The sequence below is a fragment of the Candoia aspera genome, chromosome 10, assembly GCF_035149785.1.
Source record: "Candoia aspera isolate rCanAsp1 chromosome 10, rCanAsp1.hap2, whole genome shotgun sequence".
Taxonomy (NCBI): domain Eukaryota; kingdom Metazoa; phylum Chordata; class Lepidosauria; order Squamata; family Boidae; genus Candoia; species Candoia aspera.
This window is the reverse complement of record NC_086162.1, coordinates 18,171,795-18,195,138: the sequence shown is the minus strand read 5'-3', so window position 1 is coordinate 18,195,138 and position 23,344 is coordinate 18,171,795. Positions and strand designations below refer to the sequence as shown.

General features: G+C 42.7%; 1 protein-coding gene across 5 annotated transcripts in view; it reads left to right on the top strand.

The window, feature by feature from the left end:
• The window catches only part of LOC134503543 (retroviral integration site protein Fli-1 homolog), a 33,461-nt gene that overhangs the window by 5,629 nt on the left and 4,488 nt on the right, over nucleotides 1-23,344 (top strand). For 4 of the 5 annotated variants that reach the window (XM_063312351.1, XM_063312349.1, XM_063312347.1 and 1 more), the window contains exons 2-6: nucleotides 17,792-17,997; nucleotides 20,367-20,518; nucleotides 20,682-20,885; nucleotides 21,444-21,527; nucleotides 22,268-22,333. In XM_063312351.1, the coding sequence (XP_063168421.1) occupies nucleotides 17,792-17,997; nucleotides 20,367-20,518; nucleotides 20,682-20,885; nucleotides 21,444-21,527; nucleotides 22,268-22,333 (712 nt within the window). The remainder of the gene's footprint in view (nucleotides 1-17,791; nucleotides 17,998-20,366; nucleotides 20,519-20,681; nucleotides 20,886-21,443; nucleotides 21,528-22,267; nucleotides 22,334-23,344) is intronic. The other variant, XM_063312350.1, reaches the window with a different exon arrangement.

Sequence of the window (23,344 nt, the reverse complement as noted above, 5' to 3'; positions counted from 1 at the left end):
CCAAGGCCCAATCAAGTTATTTTAGCACCAGATACTGAAACATTTAGTCCATTCCTTTCCCCTTTCTTGCTGGTAAAAATGCAGCAATAATATATTCAATAACATCCAATTTGCCACCAGTTCATGCAGGGCTTACCCCAGGGTGGGTCAAAAAAATCAAGATGGTGGCTGCAACTGCAGAATCAAAGCTCCACCTCTTTTTTATATGTGCCTCACCTGCATTCATGATACCTCTTATGGAGCTATCTCACATTCTCCCTAATGGGATCACTGCAAGAGGCCAATTCATAGTTATAACCTGGTTTTGGTACCACCATCCCAGTGTTTTAGTTGACATGGTGTGCTAAACCATCATTTGTTTAACTGTGGTTAGTGGATAAGCCACAGTGGATGGCTCCATGCAACGTGCTAAGTTCAAACCAACCAAATTGTATTATGGCTTAGAATATTATGCAAATTAGGCCAGCCACATATTATGCGAAGTCATAATGAGATTTATTTTTATTTTTTTGGCTTTGGTTTAGCAGCATGTTGAACCCAGCCAATTAATCTCCCTCCCTTCTGGATGAAGGAGTCCATGTCCTGGGTTCTTAAGGTCTGTAGAGGCCACCACAGCTATGAAGCAAGCTTGAAAGAAAAATGGGTGGTTAGATTAAGTATATGGCGGCTGTCCTGTCACTGATGCTGTTCTGGTGATTTGATAGGAGTTGTAGAGCATAAGATTATGGAAAATGAGTGCACCTATAGGGTTGTTTTTAATGGGCATTGTAGTCCAACACATACAGAGCACATCAGTCTGGGAAAAAAAATGAGCAGAGTTTTCTCTATCCACTTGACTTTTCCAAGGGAGAAGAGTCACTGTCTAAAATGACTTTTGACCACCAATTGTATTTTAGCATACGCCTTGGTTCATTTTCTCCCCATGCCCACACTGTGACTCAGGATTCTAAGATGCACGCAAAAGAAATTATAGGAATATTTGTCCCCACCCCACATATATTTAGCTCTAAGTCTTACGCCATGCAAAAATTGTAAGTTGCTTCCCTGCCTTTCATCCTGGTTACTTTGCTCCTCTGTCTAATCCTGTATTTCTCAACCTTGGCACCTTTAAGATCTGTGGACTTCAACTCCCAGAATTCCTCAGCCAGAAGGGAGGGAGCATGGCTGGGGAATTCTGGGAGTTGAAGTCCACAGATCTTAAAGGTGCCGAGGTTGAGAAACACTAGTCTAATCACCCATCATCAGCTTTTCACTGTTAAGTTTTTTATCTTGCACTTGGTATCTTTTCAGAAACAAGAATAGTCTGATCAATGGCAGGGCAGTGTGTTGAATAGAGAAACTGACAAAGGAAGTAGAAAGATAAAAGACCCCAAATATTAGCTTTTTTATCCTAAAGAGCAGAGAGGAGGAGAATGATTTAACTCAAGGCATACAGTTAAAAACCCTCTTCCACTACACCAAAATCCATTTGCCCCTCCCCACCAACCTATTTCTTTTTTAAATTGTACAAGATTAAGCCATGTAACGTCACATCTGGTTTGGACTAACCTTTTAGGTGGAACAGGACTGCAACTCCCAGAACTCCTGACCAGCATGGCCAGCCCAGTGGGGAATGACTGGGAACCCAGAAAGGTGCCTGATGGTAAAACACTGGAAATGGGCATCTTCATTCCTGCTATATCACCCTGTCCTGCCCCATAAGTCTGCAGAACTGATGAAAGCAGAAAGAAAAGTGGACTCTGGTCCAGAGCGTATGGTCAAAAGATCAAGATGGCAGCTACAGTGGTGTGGCCTGTTTGGTTTTATTTATTTATTTTTATAATTTCGAGAAAAAAGGAAAAGAAATAATACAGATACAAACGCACGTTTAAAAGAATATAGAAAACATAGCAAGGAAGACAAAATAAGCAATAAATTACTGGTTGATAACCAACACATCTCCAATAACTACCAGATATAAAATATCACGTGGCTAATATATTCTAATACACTATTAACAATTTAGAGAACTGTAAGACATTTTGTACCCAGTTCCTAGTAAAGACATGTCTCTATTAACACCATAGAAATCAATAAGAGGAAAAAAATCTTTAAATAATAAGCAATACATTGAAAGAATACTGCAACTAATGTCGGTAGACTATACATCAAATTGAAATATGATCTCTAGAAGCCAAATCTGGGATGTGGCACAATACCATGCATAGAATTGCAGTCCAGAAATGGTTTCCACATAAGACTGAATTGTACATCAGATTTACATTTTAGATATGAAGTTATTCTAGACATCAACACATATTCCTTGTTTAATTAACCATTCTGCCATAGAGGGGATCAGAGATCTTTTCTAATAAAAAGTGTGTAAAATCCTTGCAGCTGTTATCATATAAAATGCCAGTTCACAGTATTTTGAAAAAAGGTAAGGTTTGGTGATGTGTAATAAAAAAATATCTCGCTGAAATGGAATTACAGCTTTCACAGCTCTGCCTGTTTTTAATGTGTGTTGCAAATGAAAACAGGTGGGCCGTTGATCACACTGTTGTGGCTGCCATCTTGATGTTTTTGACCACATGCTGTGGACAACCCTCCCGACCATTGTAAAGAAATCAGAAACAGCAATTCACTGGGATTACACCAAAGTCTTACCTTGTCTGGTTCAGCTTTCATGTAGCTGATCATCAGTATCTCTGGAAAGCCCACAACCAAACATGGTAGCCCTCTGCCCAATTTGCATTTACCGCAAGGGACACAAAGACACTATGCTAAGCCATAATGTGCTTTGTGCATTTTGATGTAATATGTTGTGCAAATTCAGCCATTTCATTCCATCGTTTATAGCTGAATGAATTATGTCAAGTCTGCCAATTGTGGGTTGCCAGATAAACCACAACTTAATGAAACGCATTTAGGAATCTGGAAGACAGTACAGTGCCGTCACTTGGATCATGATGTCATCAGCAAAATGATGGAAATTATGTAATCTGCATCATTTGCAGAATGACGTCATAATGCATGGATGTCGCTTGCTTCCCTTCTATCCCTGGACATCCATGTGATACATAAATCCAATAACTGAATCTGATATCAGAGGTATCATCATTATTATTATTATTATTATTATTATTATTATTATTATTATTATATTTTTATCCCACCTTTTTAATATATTTTCTATTACCATATATGCCCATCATGACTAGTAGCAAATAATTAATAGTCTTAACCTGAAGTTTGCTCTGATTAGAAAGTCAGCTCTGTGAAAAGCTTTTTTTAAAAAAAAATTATCAATAACCCACACGGAAGTTTTTGTAGCTATTTCCTTATCTGAGTGGTGGCAAGAGTTAACTGCTGACTGGGAGATAAACTTATTCTGTTTGATTTACCTGCTTAATCTTCACCCTCCAGTCTGTTTTTCAAAGCCCAAGAGTCTCTGTGAGACTGTAATTCCAGAGACCCCTTTTGCTTTCAGATTAGTCTGTTTTCCCATTCATACCAAGTTTCAAATTGGTTGCCAAATTCCAGTCTGTCCATGCATGCCTTCTAACAAAAATCTGATATGCAGGAATGAGCAGGCAAAGCTTTGCATTGCATGGAAATCTACTCCCCTACCTATCACATTTTTATGCCCCCCCAACTTCTCACTAATCAAGGTGGCTTATGTACAGTAATGGAAAAATTAACATCCCGACGCAAACAGTGCTTGTCATTTGTTGTTTCACCCCTCTGTAAGCCTCCCACAATTGCTTGGTGAATAAGAATAAATTGACTAAATTGAAATTGAATGCATCAACAAATAAAATAAAAATTACAAATGCTACCCAGGTCTACCAACACACCCTGAAAGCCCATTAGAACAAAAATCAACTTGATCCTTGAGTCATTGCTGCAGAGCTTCAACTCAACACCTTAGACCAGTGTTTCTCAACCTTGGCAACTTGAAGATGTGTGGACTTCAAGTCCCAGAATTCCCCAGCCGGCTGGGGAATTCTGGGACTTCAAGTCCACACATCTTCAAGCTGCCAAGATTGAGAAACACTGCGTTAGACAAATGTGTCATATTGTTTGGATTTGTGGGAATGCCACTTTTGATCTGAATCATAGACTAAAATCCTTCCCACACATAGTCTGTAGTTAGACTGAAACACTCCTTTTCAAAATAGTCTATCCCACTCCCTTCCAGCCTTCTACCTTGATGGTCCCCCTACATGCCAATTAGACATAATCAATCCTCAACAGTCAGGTTTCAGAGTTTTCCCTAGCTCCTAAAAAAAAGTCTGGTTCTGTGTTTGCGTTTGCATGCTGCTTTGCTTTGTTTTGGCACCTCTGCAGACTTTCAAACCTCATGCATATATTACATGATGGTTTATAGAATGTGCTGTGCTATTCTGGCCACAAAAGTAGCAGCACTCCCTTCTAAATCCGGGAAATTTTAGCTTATATTATGGGAGGAATGTTCAAATTTCCTCCTCCTGTTCCTTCTTTCTGGGTGTTTTTCTCTTCTTCTGCATTTCAGTTTAAAGAAGGACTGTTTCTTAAATAATTCCAGGTGGGACAATGTGCAGCCACAAGTCTCAGTTCCTTTAGTTAATTTGTCTGTTTTCAGTTCCTATATTACCATGTTTGAATTGATAAAACACTGTGGGGAGAGAGTAGTTTTGATATGAATATATGTGTATAGATATGGTATATTACTACATCAGGATTCCTTTTGTGCTGTGTTTTAATTTTGTTCAGGCTACATGTCCCCCACTGCACTCTAAAGAATGGGGAAAGGACAGACAGAAAAAATAATCTTGCTATAACTTAAGTGCAGTGCTGCAGCACTTTTTTGCTACACATTTGTGCATTTGCATGTGAGTGAAACCCATTCCCCATTAGACCCTTTGCGGTATTTGTGTGGACAACTGCATCAAGACCAAGAAAACCAATCAAACAATGCATGCGGACAACTGAAACATGGACGAGCAAAACCCAAATATATTGAAAGCAGCAAGGGGCAAAGACATAAACCATACATGATGGTTTAAAGCATGGACCAAGGGAACCTTTCAAGAAGGGCTGGACAATGTGAAACCTTCCGGATGTTATACTGTAATTCCCATCAGTCATACTAACCCAGCTAGTGGGGATGGATTTTCAGAGCAGTAATTCTTGGAAGGTGGCACATTGGTGCAGTTTGGAGCAGCAAAATGCAGGAGGAATATGGATTGTTAGGACCATTGTTTTGAAAGCATCTCTCTTTAACAGATGCTCCTTGTTTCTGTCCATAGGACTTCAGATTTCCACAGATTTTTCTGGGGGGCTGCTGAATCCAATAGGGGCTTGTTAGGGGCTCTTCAAAGTTGATGGCCAGCACCAGCAGATAAACCTTCTTAAACTGCAAGTGGATGGAGCTTAACAGAGTTGTCTTGAAATGCACATCTCCAGGAGAGCAGTGCTAACCTAGCATTTCAGTGTAGAGGAAGGAGGTCCAAAATACCTCTAGTCAATGTTCTATAGGGCCAAAGGCTGTGTTCGTTCGTATTTCTAAGCCAGGGTTTCTTTAATCATGTCTTGTTGCGTTGACAACAATGAACTGAGTTCATGCAGCACACTGAACAGTAAGGCATGATTTGTAAATTGGAATGGCTGGTTCCCACAGTATGTGAAGCCAAAACCAATCAAACCACCTTATGGCTTATCAGAAGAAGTGAATTCAGTTTAACTGCATGGTTCCCAAATTTCTCCACAACACAAAGCAATTGAAACATTAATAGATGCATGGAGGCTTCAGCAGTTGCATCCCATATAGACAACTGCTTGGTGTGTTGGACTACAACTCCCATCCCATTTTACAAGGCCAACACTGCAACGATTGTCCTCTGCTACACCTTTAACAGTAGTTTCGTAGTGTATACATTCATTCAAAACTCACTTAATATTCCATTGGGGGGGAAAAGCAAAGTTTATAAAAAAGCACAACTAGAAACACAACAGGAGACAAGGCAACATACAGAGAATTCTGTCCTCCTACTTTATTCTGTACATCAAGTCTGTAAGGTGGGTTCGGCTGAGAGAGAGAAATTGGCCCAAAGTCACCCAACGTGCTTCCACGGCTAAGGGTGGAGGAGAACTTTGAACTCTCTTGAACATCTTAACCCAGTATTTCTCAACCTCAACAAGTTTAAGATGAGTGGACTTCAACTCCCAAAATTCCCCAGCCAGCATGCCAGCTGGGGAATTCTGGGAGTTGAAGTCCAGACACCATAAAGTTGTGGAGGTTGAAAAACACTGCCTTACCCACTACACCACATTGTCCACAGGTGCTGATGTATGTGCAGACATCTCTCTTGGTGCTCCACAGTCTCCTTGTCCCTCCATACACTTCAAAGAATATCCCTTTAATTAGAAAACACTAAATAGGAAGCTCTACTATTGCAAAGCCAACAGTACCACCCTCCAGCATCATATTGCTTTGAGCAAATGCTTCTGAGCCCCACAAGGCGCCCCTGGGGTGACAGAGGTCATCCTGGGGTGCTAGTTAGTTCATCTGCCTGTAAATGGATATTTCAGGACCGGCTATGCCCACCGTGGCAGCCATTTTGTGAATGTACCATTGCAACCCCTCCAAATTCCTGCCCCTCTTAAATTTACCAATAATTTAAGAACTTGAGAAGGCTTAGCCTTGTCAGAGAAAAAAAGCAAAAGTGCTTAAAATTAGGACTTCTCACTGAGTGTTTTCTTTTGGTCTCAAAGTGGTTTCATCTATTTAGTACATTACTGACATGCCTATTCTTTTCCCAAGGAACTTTGGGCGCTCTATGTGATTAGACTTTCAGGCATAGACAATATTCTGGGAAAGCTAGTGAAGGATGGATGTTCTCTATTTTTGTTCCAGATTTGAATTACCGCTTTACAAGTTTGATTCATCAGCCCCACAAGTGAAGGGAGGGGGGTTGGCATTCCTTTACACTGCTTTGTTCTTTATGTCATTCAAGAGCAGCTTTTGGTTTCCTTGGTAATTAAAACACCCTAAAAGAGAATGCCCTCCTTTATTAGCAGTCTGATAGTTTTAGGGAATCCTTTCAATTTATGTTTTTAGCTGTAAACTGTTAGGCTCCTGTTGCTTGTACTTCCTCAGTCTTGCACAAGACCATGTCTCTGTTTTATCTGAAGCAAACAACAGCAGAAAATATTTTTATATATCTAGCTGAGTCCTTTTGTTTGAATACTAAAGATTCTTTTCAATGGAAATTTCCACTGGGATATTAAGCTTACTTTATAAAATTGTGGGTGGAAGAACTTTCATTCCTTTTTGAGGAATACTTACCTAGAAATAACTTAGCAGTTCTTAACCGACTCTTTAGTTTTTCTATAAAAAAAAACTAAGTTGGAAATCTGATTTTATTTATTATTTAGGAAGGTTGTATCTAGCCCTTCTGATGAAGAATTTAGTGTAATGCACTTGAGACCCCCTACACACACTTCTTGTATCCACGCAACGGTCTTGTAAAGTAGGTTAGGCTGAGAGACAGTGGCTAGCCTCTCCCAACACACTTAATCTGGAGATTTATTTATTGGTAAGTATAACAACCAGAGGATATGATAAAGTACAACCAAAAATGTCACGATGCTAATAAAATCAGAAAAGAATATATACAGTAATGAATAAATGAGTGACATTTGTAGAAACTAAAACTATATCCATAAAATGTTAATCTAGAGCTCAGTCCTTTAACTTATTATTAACTCTAGCCATAAAGACTGTCTATTGTTGCATCTTCTCAGTTTTGGTGCAATACGTTATTTCAATACGATATTTGTCTTAATATTTAGGTGCCTTAGAATATTAAATGTAGATAAGAGAGATGAAGATGCTGGCTGGGAATTCTGGGAGTTGAAGTCCACACATCTTAAAGTTGCTGAGGTTGAGAAACACTCATGTAGAAGACACAGCAGAATGGTTTGAAGTTGTTCCAGGATACAGGACAAGAAATAATGGGTTGATATTAGAAAGAATAGATTTTGGTTGGACATCAGAAAACTTCCCCAAGAGTAAGTGTGGTTCAGCGATGGGGCAGACTGCCCTGGAGGTGGGAAATACTCTTTCACTGAAGGCCATTCCACACAGGCTAGATGGCCATTTGCCAGGGATGCTGTAGTAACGGATTCTTGCTCTGGGAAGGGAATTGTGCAAGATGATCTCAAAGTTCACTCCAACCTTTACCTTCTATAGTTCTATGAACAAGTTATCAACTTTTTGCTGCAATAGGAACAGAGGATTTCTATCACCTTTGCATTAAATCAGTTCAGAATGCAAGACTTTCTGTGTCAAAACCACAAATATTTTGTGAATGGACACTGTTAATAAGGATAGAGTTATTAGCTGTTATTTCCTGTATTAAATTTCCATCAGCCCTTGTTATGTACATTCAACTATCATCCATAAGCAAAGATGTACATATTCTCCTATCACAGATCTCTGATGAAATAGAAGGAGTCAATAAAGTTCATACCCAAATAAATGTGTTAGTTTTTAGGGGCCCACAAGACTCTTAGTTGTAAACTGAAATCCTCCTAATCCCTATCTAGCTAGGAATCAGTAACATGGTGGACATAATGGATGGAATGGTACCTTCTGGAATAGGACATGGATCCCAAATAGGCATTTTAGATTGTAATTTCATAGCAGTCTTCCTATCTGGTGTTCTCTTAAATTTCCCCCATGCATTGCTAATTATGGGTGCTGTTTAAAATTTAGGGTCTTAGGTGTGAGAAAGCATTATATACCACATCGGTTCTAAGTCCAGTTGAGATCATTGATTTTCAGTGGCTCTAACACCTACATACAGGACTTGGGCCAATCTTTAAAACAATTGAATTTAGCAACTTGGGCCTTAGCCCAAACTATCCAGATTAATACTTCATCCTGTTACCTTAAAGTTAAAGCAAGAACATTACCAAGAAATTACAATAATGTATTTCTTGGACGTGAGCCCCTTTATTTAAAAACAAAGCACATTTGCAGAATTATCTAAGCATGGTTGCACCTGCAACAATGGATTTTTGACCAGTGTGATATACTGCCTTGAAAGTCTAATTTCCAGGGACTTTTACAAATGTGTACAAATCATGGAACCCAAGTTGAAAACCTACTATTCTGCTAAAGCCAAAATTTGCTTAAGGCACCAGGTTAGAAACCAGGAGACCATGAGTTCTAGTCCCGCCTTGGGCATGAAAGCCGGCTGGGTGCCCTTCGGCCAGTCACTCCCTCTCAGCCTAAGAGCCAATCAGGCATAGTAGGAGAGTTCCAGTCCTGCCTTAGGCATGAAAGCTGGCTGGGTGACCTTGGGCCAGTCCCTATCTCTCAGCCCAGCCCAACTCACAGGGTTGTTGTGGGGAAAAGAGGAGGAGGAAGGAGTATTAAGTATGTTCACCACCTTGAGTTATTTATAAAAATAATAAAGGTGGGATAAAAAAATCTAAAAAAAAAGTAAATCCAGTTTTAGATCTCAACATTTGGTATTGCTGCTTTTGAACATAAGGAGCTCCATTCTTAACTAGGCTGATAATACTGCCTACAGAAACTATATTGAGATGGGACCCTACTCAGTGAATTGAAGGAAGAATTGATATTTTAAATGGCAAGTAAGAACTCAAAACCAAAACAGAAGTTTTTGGTAGAAGCGTTGTATTCCAGACTAAATAATGCAACCTGTTTATATATGGCCACCATATCTTGGCTGTAAAAATCTGAAGGACCACTAGATGGCAGCACAGAAGACTCTTTCTCCATCTAAGAGCTCCTCAGATGTCTGCAGTTCAAATATGGTAGTTTATATAATGTTATGGCAAATGGATGTGTTACCACATACTGTTCTCTGAAAAAGGCCTGCTTGTAAGGAACAACTGGAAACCACTGTGATTTTTTAAAAAACATGGCTAGTGCTGGTAGGTATAGCAATTGCCTGTGTTTATGAACTGAACAGGAAGAGCACAGAGTTTTCAGAGGACTGTCCTTCATTCATCTGCTTCACACCTTGTGCTAAGAGAGAAGAAGGTCCCTAAATCCTCTTTAGGGCTTCCTCCAAGCTGGTTTTTGATTTTCTACCACATTCAAATGGGAAATATATGAATAAGAGAGTTCCCTTTAAGTGGAATTCAGCTCCTGGTAACTTCATGGCAGTGTCCTAGCAATTTTCCTGGCTACAATTCAGAAATGATTGGCCGTTGTCTTCTTCTGTGTTATTTTTTCAACTTCCCACCTAGTGTTTGTATGGTGTTTCCCTTCTGCAGTTTATTAGATTTCATCATATCTGTTTTGAGTCAAACTGTGTCTTTTAGTTTCTTTTATCGTAAACTGCCCCGAGAGCTTTGGCTGTTGGGAGGTTTAAAAATTGCAATAGATAAAATAAAATCTCCATGATCCAACATTTTCACTGATTTTGAGACCACCCAATGCTGCTGCTACCCAGCTGGGCCTTTAAACATATAAGCATGGAAAACAAAACCTAATGTAGATGCTTTTATTTGTTTTTTAGAATTTTTAAAATAGATTTTATTTTATCTATTGCAATTTTTAAACCTCCCAACAGCCAAAGCTCTCGGGGCAGTTTACAATAAACTAAAAGACCCAGTTTGACTCAAAACAGATACAGTACAATGAAATCTAATAAACTGCAGAAGGGAAACACATACAGACTAGGCAGGACCAAGGCGGTCATTCAAAAATCTAAAATGAAACAAATTAAAATGAAATGAAAAGCCAATAAAAAAGCCTTGGAAAATAGAATTGCACCTGGTAATAAAGCACCAGTCAGGCCTCTCAGGGGAGGGAATTCCATCCATGGGGGGCCCCCAGAGAAAAAGCTCTCTCCCTTGTAGAGACTCGCTCACCTCCTCTGATGTGGGGCAGGCCTGGAGGACGGCCTCAGTAGAAGATCTTAACATAGCTAACATTTAACATAAAGAAACAAAGGAAACCCCCACTCTACCCCCCCCCAAATACAGAAAAAAATCCTTCCTCACCATGTGTGGGGTGCTGCCCCACTCGCTTTCCATCAAAGCCTATAAAGCTCTCAAAAGTTCCTCCTTTGCACCAAACCCTTGTCTCTACTGTGCTAAGCCTTGGTTTATTAAATAAGCCACAATACACTGGCTTTGCCCAATACGCTACACCTAGGACTTCTCAAACTTGAAGGGCTATAACTTCCTAAAGCAGTGTTCTCAACCTCAGCAAGTTTAAGATATGTGGACTTCAAGTCCCAGAATTCCCCAGCCAGCATGCTGCTGACTGGGGAATCCTGGGGGTTGAAGTCTACACATCTTAAAGTTGCCCAGGTTGAAAAACACTGCCCTAAAGAGATCAATGAATTTTTATGACCCCTCATTAATAAAACTAATTCTTTCATCGGGGTTCAGGTTGGGCAAGAAATAAACTTGACACTTAGTTTTGACCATTATTTATTTTATTTATTTGCATTTATTAGCTGCCCAACTCCAGTGGACTCTGGGTGGCGAACAAAACTGGAAAATCCATAAAAAAACAGCTGTCCATGTTTTACTTCTTACAGGGATTCTCAAATTTTGCAGTACCACAATTGTTTGAGGGTGCCAGGGATGTCCGTGGGGTGTGGTCCAAAGAGTGAAGGCCTGACGTGGCCATCGTAATATTACTGACCACACCCTGCAGCCACCCCTGGATAGGGCTGTACTCTGCCCCTGCAAAGCTGATCAAGCTGTGGCTTGTGGCAGCCTGGAGCAACCTGCAAATTCCATAAAATAAATTAATACATAAATAATGGTGAGCTTCTTCCCCCTCCCCCAAATTGTCTCATACCCATAGGGGAGACTGACTCACAGTACGAGGACCCCTGGGCTAAGCACAAATCAAACCAGACCAGGTTTTCTCAACCTGGGTTCTGTGCCACCCTAGGGTTCTGCGAGAGTTCACTAGGGGTTCCCTGGGAGTTTACAATTTATTTTTAAAATTATTTCAAATTCGGGGTACTTCACATTAAAGAGTTAAGTTTCATTCTTTATTTTTAGTTTAAGAGCACTGTTAATGCATATCTACAGGCCTACCCATGAAATGAATATGATAGTTTTGTAACTTGAGGCCTAGATTTGAGCCTGAATGTGCAGGGGTTCCCTGAGGCCTGGAAAATATGTCAAGGGTTCCTCCAGGGCCAAAAATTTGAGAAAGGCTGGTCTTAAGGCTTGGTGTGAACCCAGCCCTCTCCCCCAGCCCCTGCAGGATCCAGCCCCCTCCCCAGTTTGGAAAGAGACTGTGCCCAGGACAAGGGCGAGTGCCTCTCATCTCCTCCCCACCTCAGACACATCAAGAGGGCCATAAGTCAGTTGCACAGGAAGAAATATTGAAGAGGGAAAAGAAACTGACTTCTATTTTGGCTTTCACTGGATGAGCTTCTGCCAGCTGGTTTAGACAGAACAGTCCCCTGGCTGGAATCCAACCCATTGTTCTCTCCCACTCTCCTCCCCCAGCCCTCGAGATGCCCATGTTTTCTTTTGAATTGGGTGTTGCCCACCACTCTGCATTACTGGCAGCCCTTCGGCCACACCCACCCTTTTGTGCAATGCAGTGCAACAGTGAGGCAATCCTGTCCTTGCGTGATTGTGCACTTGGGTTATTAGGGAGGCCTTGGTCCCTGCAAGTTGGTGAGGGCTGGTGGCTGATCTTGAAAAGGAAGGTTTTCAATCAATAAAGAGAGTCTGAGGCTGCTCATGGCCAACAGACATCAGATGGGGTGATGAGAAATGGAACTTCCATATTCAAGGACAGTGTATCTCAGCACCTAGAGTTACTGCTGTGAGAAGACCAGCCATATAAATTGTTTCAATAAATCTCTGTTTATCTGATGTTTGGGATACAGCAGGAACAGATGGGGGCTGTTTTCATCATTTCTGATTTCTAAAATTTCCCCTAAAGTTACAAACTGACCCCTATGTTTTCTATAGAACCATGGTTAAGTTGCTGCTTGGTTGACTCACTCATCATGCTCAGCCATAGTATGTTGACTTTTGGTATAGTGGGATGCATGGACCAGGCTACCAGGGCTTGTTCAGGGTATTGTAGTCTAAAAATGCTGGTTTAGCATGAGGTACCAACCCAGTTTTAGGATTTAAAAAGTTCTGAGCCTAGGATTTGAGTTCTGAATACTAGAACTGCATGGCATTTACCTCTTTCCAAATTAACACTGCCAGATCTAGGTTGCAATAATGTAGAAGAGGAATAGGTGGCAGCAAAGAGAGAAGGGAACTCCTTTGCTGCCATCTAGTGGTCACTTGGACCTTTGAAACCCAGACCTTGTACCTCCATTCTACATACACAAGGTGTAGGTTCACACATCATACTAGCCAGGCTAAGAAATTATGGTCATATACAACAATCTAAGCTGGTGTTTTTCAAACTTGGCAACTTTAAGATGTGTGGACTTCCACTTCCAGAATTCCCCAGCCAGTGCCATATTCCCAGCCCTAAATATCAGTGCTTCTTCCTTCTAGGCCAGCCTTCCCCGACATGGGCACTTTCCAGATGTTTGGCTGTGACTCCCAGAATTCTCAGCGATGACCATGCTGGCTGGGGAATTCTGAAAGTTGAAGTCTGGAAGGCATCCATGTTGAGGCAGGCTACCCTAAACATTCTTCATTTGATCACTGCTCTTGTTAAGCACCCATTCTGCTCTGTCATAAACCAGAAATCACCAGAAGATCCAGATTTATCTCCTAGATGAGTAATTGAATCTTCTAGACCAGTGTTTTTCAAAGTTGGCAACTTTAAGATGTGTGGACTTCAACTCCCAGAATTCCTTAGCCAGCATAGCTGGCTGGAGAATTCTGGGAGTTGAAGTCCACTCATCTTAAAGTTGCCAATTTTGAAAAACATTGTTCTAGGCTCTGAAGGACAGAACCAGCTGAAGAACAGAGACTTATTGTGTGCAAAAAGGTCTCCGAAGAAGCCGAGCACAGTTCCCTTCCCCTTGCTGTGAGCCTTTGCATCTGATGATAGCATCTCCTATCAAGGCTGCCTACAGAAATGTCTGTTGAAGCACCCTGCCAACTTCTGCTTTCAGTTCTTGACAGAGCTTGCAATGCAGCACTGGGGAGGTGCCAGATTCAGATTCTCCACAAAGACCAAATTGGAACAAACATTCATTTCACAAGTCTCAAGAGCACGGCCTTGGAGAATCAATCCAAGATGTCCTGATCGAGGGTAATTCGGAGCATAGGCAGAGTGTTTCTCCTTTTTCCCAAGCTAGCAGATGCAGCTGGCCTTTGCTAGCCAGTGCTGGGTAAAGTTCATGTTAGCAACAGCGAGCTTTATAACCATCAAAACAAAATAAAGCATCGTCTTAAAAGGTAATATTTGCTTGCTATAAGAGGATGCACCTCTCCCAACGCTGAGGTGCTATAAAAAGAAGCCTTTATGTAAAAATCTGAAAGCCAGAGCTGCTGGCTATCTGGCCACAAAACCTTTACCCAGATCAGCTAAAGACCTCACAATGCCACATGTACCGTATGCAAATCGTGGTTAGATCTTACCTTCAGTTCATTTGCTTGCAGCTTAAGGTGCTGTGCAAATCCAGCCTGCATGGTTTGTTTAGGAATAACTGTTTTGTGCACACCCAGAAAGTGAGTTAACTTAATAACCAGCTTAAGCGTGTTCTGTGATTGCAGCCACCGCCTTCAGCAGGGCCACCTCCCAGTTTTGCAGCTTGAACAGAGAAAGAATTGGGCTCAATAGCAAGTGCTAAGCATTCTTTTCTTCTAGGGCAGTGTTTCTCAACCGTGGCACCTTTAAGTTGTGTGGACTTCAACTCCCAGAATTCCTCAGCCAGCATTCCCCATGGCTGGCTGGGGAATTCTGGGAGTTGAAGTCTGCACAACTTAAAGGTGCCACGGTTGAGAAACACTGTTCTAGGGGATTATTATGTCGTAATTTCATTGCAGACCTTGCAGGCCAGGAGACTGGATGCAGAAATGAATGGAGCTCCTGCATGGGTGACGGAGTTTCAGTTTCTGTCATTTGAAGGGCTTCTCCTGCTATTGCCTGTTTCATTTCAAGGAGTGGCAGGGAGAACCTTGCCACGTTTCAGACAGGCCACCAGCGGCTGTGTCTTTGACAGCTGTATATCTACTGTCCCAACGAGGCCATCATATTTTGCTTCGGTTGTCCCTCCCCTACGAACACACCTGCTTTGCAGACATCTGCCGATAGCACAGAGCAAGTCCTCCATCTGAGCAATTGAATATATTCTGTCTTATTGTCTGTGCCCAGTAGAATTTTCTTGTCTGCCTGCCTTTCTTTTTCTTTCTTTCTTTCTCTCTTTCTCTCTCTCTTTCTTTCTCTCTTTCACGACTGAGCTGTGTAACTGCCACCTCCCTGTTATTTCCTGCGCCAGAGTTGTGTCACTGCCCAGGAATCCCAGCATCAGACAAGGCAGAGAGATGAAAAATCACATTGCGCAGCCCTGGGAAACGTCAGCCATGCTGGAAAGGAAAGGAAAGGAAAGGAAAGGAAAGGAAAGGAAAGGAAAGGAAAGGAAAGGAAAGGAAAGGAAAGGAAAGGAAAGGAAAGGAAAGGAAAGGAAAGGAAGCTAAAAATGCAAGGGAGGGGAAAAAAAGAAAAGAAAAATAGAAAAGAAAGTGGGGCTTGGTGGGATATTTGGGCTGTTCCAATCATTTTCTTTTCCATATGCAATTTCCTTGGCCACTGGCACACGTTTCCCAGGTTTCTACATTCATGCTTGTGTTCCCTTTTAGGTTGGGCCTGTTTAGAGGCAGGGAGGGCAAAGTAGGCTCCAGATTTTGCAAGATCAGAGAGCCATGGACTTAGTCTACCATTCACTGCCTTCCACTAGAACAGTGCTTCTCAGCCTTGGCAACTTTAAGATGTGTGGACTTCAACTCCCAGAATTCCCTAGCCAGCCTTGCAAGGCTGAGAAACACTGCACTAGAGACATCGCATAAATTCCCTCCCTTCTAGCACCAGAATCCTGCCACTAAAGGGGAGAATATTCAGATTCTTTGGAAACCTGTAAATAATTGGCAGAAGCAATGTTGGTCTCCCATGGTTGGAGTCTCTTGTTATGTTCTTTTAAAGTTGCTTTATGTTATGGTGACTCTGGTCTCCTTCCTTCTGCCAAAGATGTTTGATCTTTCTCATGCACATCTCACCTGCCTGTTCTCTGTTCCCCACTATTTGAAAGCTGCGCATGACAATAGATGTTTTGAACTAGTTGTAGTCAACGACACCAGCAAGACACACACATGCAGTTTTCTTGCAAGGAGGTGGTGGTGATGTAAAAGGCTCCTTCCGTTTCCTTATCCCAGCCCTGTGAGCAGGACTCTCCGCAGGGTGTGGTTAGAAAAGTCAAAATGGCAGCCACGATGATTCAATCAAAGATGGTGGCCAAGCTGGTAGCCACAATGGTGCGACTGAAGCTCTGCCTGTTTTTTATGTGCATTGCATAAAAAACAAGCAGAGATTCGATCTCACTAGCGTGGCCACCCTGTTAACTCTTTTGACCTTACCCTACAGATACCCCTGTGAGTTAGAATACTGTATGCTGAGACATCTGGATGGATCCAGTGTGGCCCAGTTGGCTGAGTGGGGATCCGAAGCAAGATCTCCCAGTTGTGAACACCACACACCCCAGGCTGCAGAAGGATTGTGCAATGTACATCAGACTAAAATAGTGTGAGCTGTTTTATGGCTGGCTATGTTCACACATGCTAAATTAGCTAGAACAAGGTTACTTTGGGACAGCTTCCCCGAGAGGTATACTTTGTGCCCAGTTTGGTAGGGTTTACAAAGGCCGTAAAACAGTGTTGTTCCAAGGAGCCTTTGAGTTGTAACTTTCACCCCTGGGACCAAGTCTTTATTTAATTTGTTCAACTGTCTCATCAATTGTTGTGTGTGGTTTTGTTGTTCTTATACTGAAAACTCCCAGAGCAGTGTTGGAAAATGGGGGTACAGACATGTAAATACATAAATAAAATATCATCACACAACCCCACCTAAGAATGAAAGTGATTATTCAGATCTGGCTCCATGGGTCAACCCCCTAAATAAATTGCCTTATTTCCCTACCCACAGGTCACTCTCAGCTATCATGTTACTCTTCCCACAGTGCTGTATCTGGAGTTCCCCAGTAGCGTGAGAATGTAAATTGACAGCAGGCAGCTCCAAGATCTGCTGTCTGCCCCAGAGATGGGAAGACCGAGCTCTGGCATCTGCCAAGGATGTTCTTTGCTGGTACCAACTGAGGTTTTTTTGGTGTACCAAATCTAGGGATCGGTAGAAAGTAAATCTGGACCTGCCGGTAGATTTCTAAGCAATACAAATGCCCTTGACTCTGATTCTTGATTCCCAATTATGTGAACAGTGCCGGAAATGAATAACTGGGTGTGGATTTCCTGCATGGAAAGATTGTGATTTCCATTCAGGCCTCCGGGAACTTAAAACAAAATCCTGAATTCAGAGCCTTCATTCAAAGGCCTGCAGGGTTCACACAGTATGTTAGAGTAGGCTAAAATGGGGTTGGGTTGCTTGCGGCTTGCTAGGTTGTGGGAAGGGCGACAAATGAGCGATGTTCTCACAGTAAACAACAATATTGCTTATTTGGGTGTTGCATGTAATGTGACTACCAGAATGGATTTTTATTAAGTTTAGGATCTTTCAACCAGGCATTGGGCTTGATCATTCTTCAGTCCAATTTAGCAGATCACCTCTGATTTTCTTAATTATGTCTTCTGGACTTTTCCCATTATTCCCCCACTTCTCCTGCAGGAGGCGCTGTCAGTTGTAAGCGAGGACCAGTCCATCTTTGACCCAGCCTTTGCCTCCTCACACCTCTTGAAGACCGAGGTGCCTTCCGTGGACGATTATGGGAACAAGGAAGGCATGGGGTTGGAGGACCCCTCATGGCCATCCCAGGTCAACAGCCGAGGACATCTGGTGAAGCAGGAGAACGAGCAAGTCAATTGCTCTAGCAGGTGAGCAGCCTTGGAGAACAGCAGTCCAGATGTGGAACTTGTTTGTTTGTTTGTTTGTTTAGACATCTATCCTGCCTTTATTTTGCAAAACTCAAGGTGGCTCCCACCTCCTGTTTTCCCCATGACAACTACTCTGTGAGGTGGGTTGGGCTGAGAGTGATTGGCCCAAAGACATGCCCAACCAGTTTCCATGCCTAAGAGAGGACTCGAACTCACGGACTCCCGGGGTCTAGTCCAGCACCTTCCCCACTACACCACAGTGGCTTTCGGGCTGAGCAAGAGGGGCTACCCCAAAGAAGCTGGTGTCGCCTTCTGGGCAAACCGGTTGGCAGGCATGATCGGGCTGTGTATGTATTTTCCACCTTCTTTTATCTGCAACGCTTAACTTTTTTGCCTAGTCTTGCCCCTCAGCTGTTAATAGCAGCCATGGTTTAGGGCAGTGTTTCTCAACCTTGGCAAATTTAAGATGTGTGGACTTCAACTCCCAGAATTCCTCAGCCAGCCATGTTGGCTGGGGAATTCTGGGAGTTGAAGTCCACACGTCTTAAAATTGCCACGGTTGAGAAACTGGTTTAGGGAAAACAAATGAAGCTCTAAATCTTACTTCTGAGGTATGAAAAGTGTGCCTGATGCTTACTGCAGGACAAACTGCTGCTAAAGATACAAGAACAAGCTTGGGGCCAGTCAGAGAAGTAGGCCCCAAATTGATTGGGCTTGTTAGCCTTAATTTGCAAGAAGCTGCAACAGATGGAGACTGGGACCGTCAGCCAGTCTAGAAGACTGTGTTCCAGAATTCATCTCCTGCTAAAGGTTGGGGCTGAGATCCTGAGTGCTGCTTGCGTTCAGCACCCCGACTCAGCACCTAGCTTTAATTTGAATTTGCTGCCCTTTTCGCACCCAAAGCGAGATGTTTGCAAGTCAAGATTCCTCAAAGGTAAAGACAGGAAGAGGAAAGAGGAAGAGGAAGAAAGCTGGTGCTCGATTTTGTTTTTGATTTTATTCTTAAAATCTAGTGCATGAACAAGTGCACGAAGTGCATGTTCATCTAGCGCATGAACCAAGGTCTCCAGCATGCAAGACTGGGGCTAGGGAAAAGAGTGTATTTATGGATGCATTTGTATTTCTAGAACATTTCATAGAACATACTATTCTGCTGTTCAAGCCAAAGTAATAAGCTATTTATTGTTGTTGCTATTTACACACAGTCTACCAAAGAGTTCTGATTGGATTTGGTACTTTTGACTATCAGGTCCTTCCCAAAGATCTAGGACAGTTAAAGATATCGTCGTCATAAATGTGCTGTTCCAGGTAATGCAACTAAAATATTACAGGTAGTCCTCATTTAGCAACCTCGATTACGACCAGCAACTTGATCATTAAGCGAAGCAGTCACTAAGTGAAACCACGACTGTGATTACAATTTTACTTCAGCTTTCCTTTGCTTTACAGACCTGCAAAGGTTGTAAATGCAAGGACTGGTCACCAAGTTACTTTTCCATCACTGTTGTAACTGCGAATGGTCACTAAACAAGTCAGTTGCTAAACAAGGACTGCCTGTATTTACAAATCAATTCACAATGCAGCCAAGAAGAATGAAAAGCAATCATCAGGGTTTATCCTTCCAGCAACAAGCTTTGCTGGCCCTCAAAGCAGCAGTGCGCAACCTCAGGCTAACTTCAGAATCCCTCTGCAAGCCACAAACACAGATCTCTGACTGGAGCAATCTGTTCCAGTGGGAACAGAAAGGAATGGAGGAGACAAGGAGAAAGTGCCAGAGATAGAACGCCCTGCCTACTTTTGGCTTTAGCCCCGTCTGCACCTTAAGTCACGCGCACTATTAGCATGCAGCCATCCTGCAGATGACTCCCAAAGCAAAGCATCTCTTTCCGTGGGGTTGGAGTGGAGGGAATGTCTGGAGCAGTGTTTCTCAACCTTGGCAAGTTGAAGATGTGTGGACTTCAACTCCCAGAATTCCCTAGCCAGGCTTCCCCTTGCTGGCTGGGGAATTCTGGGAGTTGAAGTCCACACATCTTCAACTTGCCTAGGTTGAGAAACACTGGTCTGGAGTGCAGACCCTCATAATATATTTTGGGGATGGTGGGCCTGTGGAGAGTGACTACAGCAGTGTTTCTCAACCTTGAGAACTCTAAGATGTGTGGGTTTCAACTTCCAGTTCAACTTCAACCTCAGGTTGCCAAGGTTGAAAAACACTGCCCTACAGGATAAAAACAGGAATTTTACAAGGGAGTCCCTCCTTGGATTCATGCCATCTATGGAGCTTTGGAGGATGCTCCATGGATGTCCGTGTTGCCTGCCCTGAGTGAGGACCTGCTAGCCCCTTCTCCAATTGGCCACTGTCTCTCCCCCAGCAGACAATCACCGGTGGACTGCAGTGCCACCCGCAGGAGCAAGGTGGAAGTGGCGGTCGACACATCCCAGGTGTCCTATCCAGCTGGATACACCAACCAGCGCAGTCCCCCCGTTTCTTCGTCCAGGGAGGAGAAGGTCATTGTTCCAGCAGGTTGGTAGAGGACAGATTCCCCCCGCTTCATTGTTGCCCCGCATTACGCCAGATATGATGCTTCTCTGTTGCACCACAACGTAGCAGCTACAAAGACTTGCTTTTGGTCCCTGGGGCGTGGAGCTCTCTGCTCCTTACCCATGCCTTTCCTCCCCACCCGCAGACCCGAGCGTTTGGAGCCACGACCACGTCCGTCAGTGGCTGGACTGGGCGGTGAAGGAATATGGCCTTCTCGACATCGAAACGACCCTCTTCCAGAACATAGACGGGAAAGAGCTGTGCAAGCTGGGGAAGGAAGGGTTCTTACGCCTCACTTCGCCCTACAACACTGAAATCTTGCTGTCTCACCTCACCTACCTGCGCCAGAGTAAGGCCACGGACAAGCTTGGGTTGGGAAAACTCAGTTCTTGGGGACGGGGGATGGGGTGCTGAGTCTCTTTAAAAGGGAAGCTGCCTCTGCTGAGCGGTGAGAGTCTGAATCCCATGGTTTGGAGCAGTGTTTCTCAACCTCGGCGACTTTAAAATGTGTGGACTTCAACTCCCAGAATTCCCTAGCGAGCATGGCTGGCTAGGGAACTATGGGAGTTGAAGTCCAGACATCTTAAGGTTGCCAAAGTTGAGAAACACCGGTTTGGAGAATTCCATCACAGAACTGTTTACCTCTGCAAGCAAAACACCATTAGCCCTCCTTAATCCTGGGTTATCATTATTTTTTAAATAATTCTTTGCATGCAGGATGCCAGCATCTCAGGTTCAGTCATTTACTGTACTGGCTGCTGTAACTTTCTGCAAGTGGGTTTTGTAATTTCTTTTTAAAGGGGGGGACATTCAAACAAAATGGAACTTGAATTTCCAGAGAGCCAACCAGCATCTTTTTCCTTTCTCCTCATTCATTCCTTCTTGTTTTCCTTCCCTCCCCTGCCAGGCAGTCCCACTTTTACTTATCCATCTGCACCAGTTATTACCCAGCAGGCCCCACCGCCTCCACCACGGGCCCAAGTCAAATCCGGTGAGTTTGTAACAGAAACCTATAGACCCATTTCAAAGGCAGAACACTGAGGACAGAAGAGGAAGTGGGGCTGGGTTAGCAACAATTGGTTGCTTTCTTAGTAACAATTGACCCTGGAATTTTTCACTCATTTTGTCAGCAGTGAATGCAGAATATTATAGCCAACCCGTGACTTAATTGGGCTGAATGCCATCTTTTTTTTTTCCAGATTTGAGGCAATTTTTATAACACCTTAAAATTGAATTGGAGCATCATGTTGAGGCTCTTCAGAGCTACTACACCTTTAAGTAGAAGCTTTTTCTTGCAGATTCTGTCTCTAACTGAACATATGTTGAACCAACCAACCAACCGATGCTTCCTTTGAGCCCCCAGCAACATTCTTATTCCATTTCCTTTTATTTTGTCAATTTCTAGTAGTACTGGATTTCCTTATTTATGATACAACATAACAAAGCTAACCATAGTCAATGCTTATTAAAAAAAGCCATGATGCCTCACTGTTTTCCTCAATCAGGCCTTTGAATCTGTTGTATCCCTCTTCTCCATCTAAATCAGTGTTTCTCACACTTGGCAACTTTAAGATGGGTGGGCTTCAACTCCCAGAATCCCCCAGCCAGCATGGCTGGCTGGGGGATTCTGGGAGTTGAAGCCCACCCATCTTAAAGTTGCCAAGTGTGAGAAACACTGATCTAAATGGTTCTTCTACCTGATGTGTCATCTTTGCTCTTCATTTGATGCAGAGTCTGCGTATGATGAAATCCGGCGAAGCAGCTGGGGCAGCGGTGCGGTAAACACCACTCCCAAAGGTATAACCCTTTTCCTAGAAGAGACACTGAGCATGCCCATGCAGATTTCAAATGCAGGAATTTCACTCGTACACCTTGAGTTAAATTATCCTGTGGTTTGTTTAGGCTTGGTTTAGTGTATTGTTGCAAGCCACATGGTTTGCAAGCCACATCCCAGGACTTGGTTATACAAACCCAGGCAATTATCATTCCAATGAACAAGATCAGGGCTTAGCATGTTGTGTGAGCTAAGTCTGTGTCTGGGTTCACACCAGTTGGTAGACTGGGGTACAATGGGGTTAGGTAGCTTGTGTGAACCTAATCATTGTATAAGTCTGGGTACTGGGGAAGGGGAAGGTGCCACAAATCATACTAAATTCTGGAGTTGCCTAAAGAAGTATAATTGGTGCTCTTCAGAAGAGAAATAAAGTACTTTTCCCACATAGCACATAGTCAAGAAATAGAATTTAGATGGTTTTTCAAAGAGAATCACCAAGGTGGCTGTTAGTTACAGGCTGCGTTTCTATGACACAGATTGTGTTCATACAACACACTCGACTGATTACTGAATTAACCCACATCCTTGATTTGCGTAGTTGTCATGACCCATAATCTAATTAAACAGCCTGGGTTTGTGTAGCATATTAAGATACAAAACAAGCTAGTTAAGATTAACATTAATCAAAATTAGTGTGCATTTGTCTTTAACTGACCTGATTAAAGGTACTGTGTGAACACAACCAGAAAGTCTAATCGCTGTATGTGTGTCATGTGATTAGTTTATAGGTAGGTTGTACAACCACCCCACCTCCAAAATTGGAGTGAATACAGTAAACCAGGGTTTCTCAACCAGGGTTCTGTGGAGCCCTAGGGTTCCATGAGAAGTCACTAGGGGTTCCCTAGGAGATCATGATTTATTTAAAAAATTATTTCCAATTTGGGCAACTTCACATTAAAAAGGTAAGTTTCATTCTTTCTTTTAAGAACACTGTTCATGCATATATACAGGCCCACACATGAAACAAATACAAT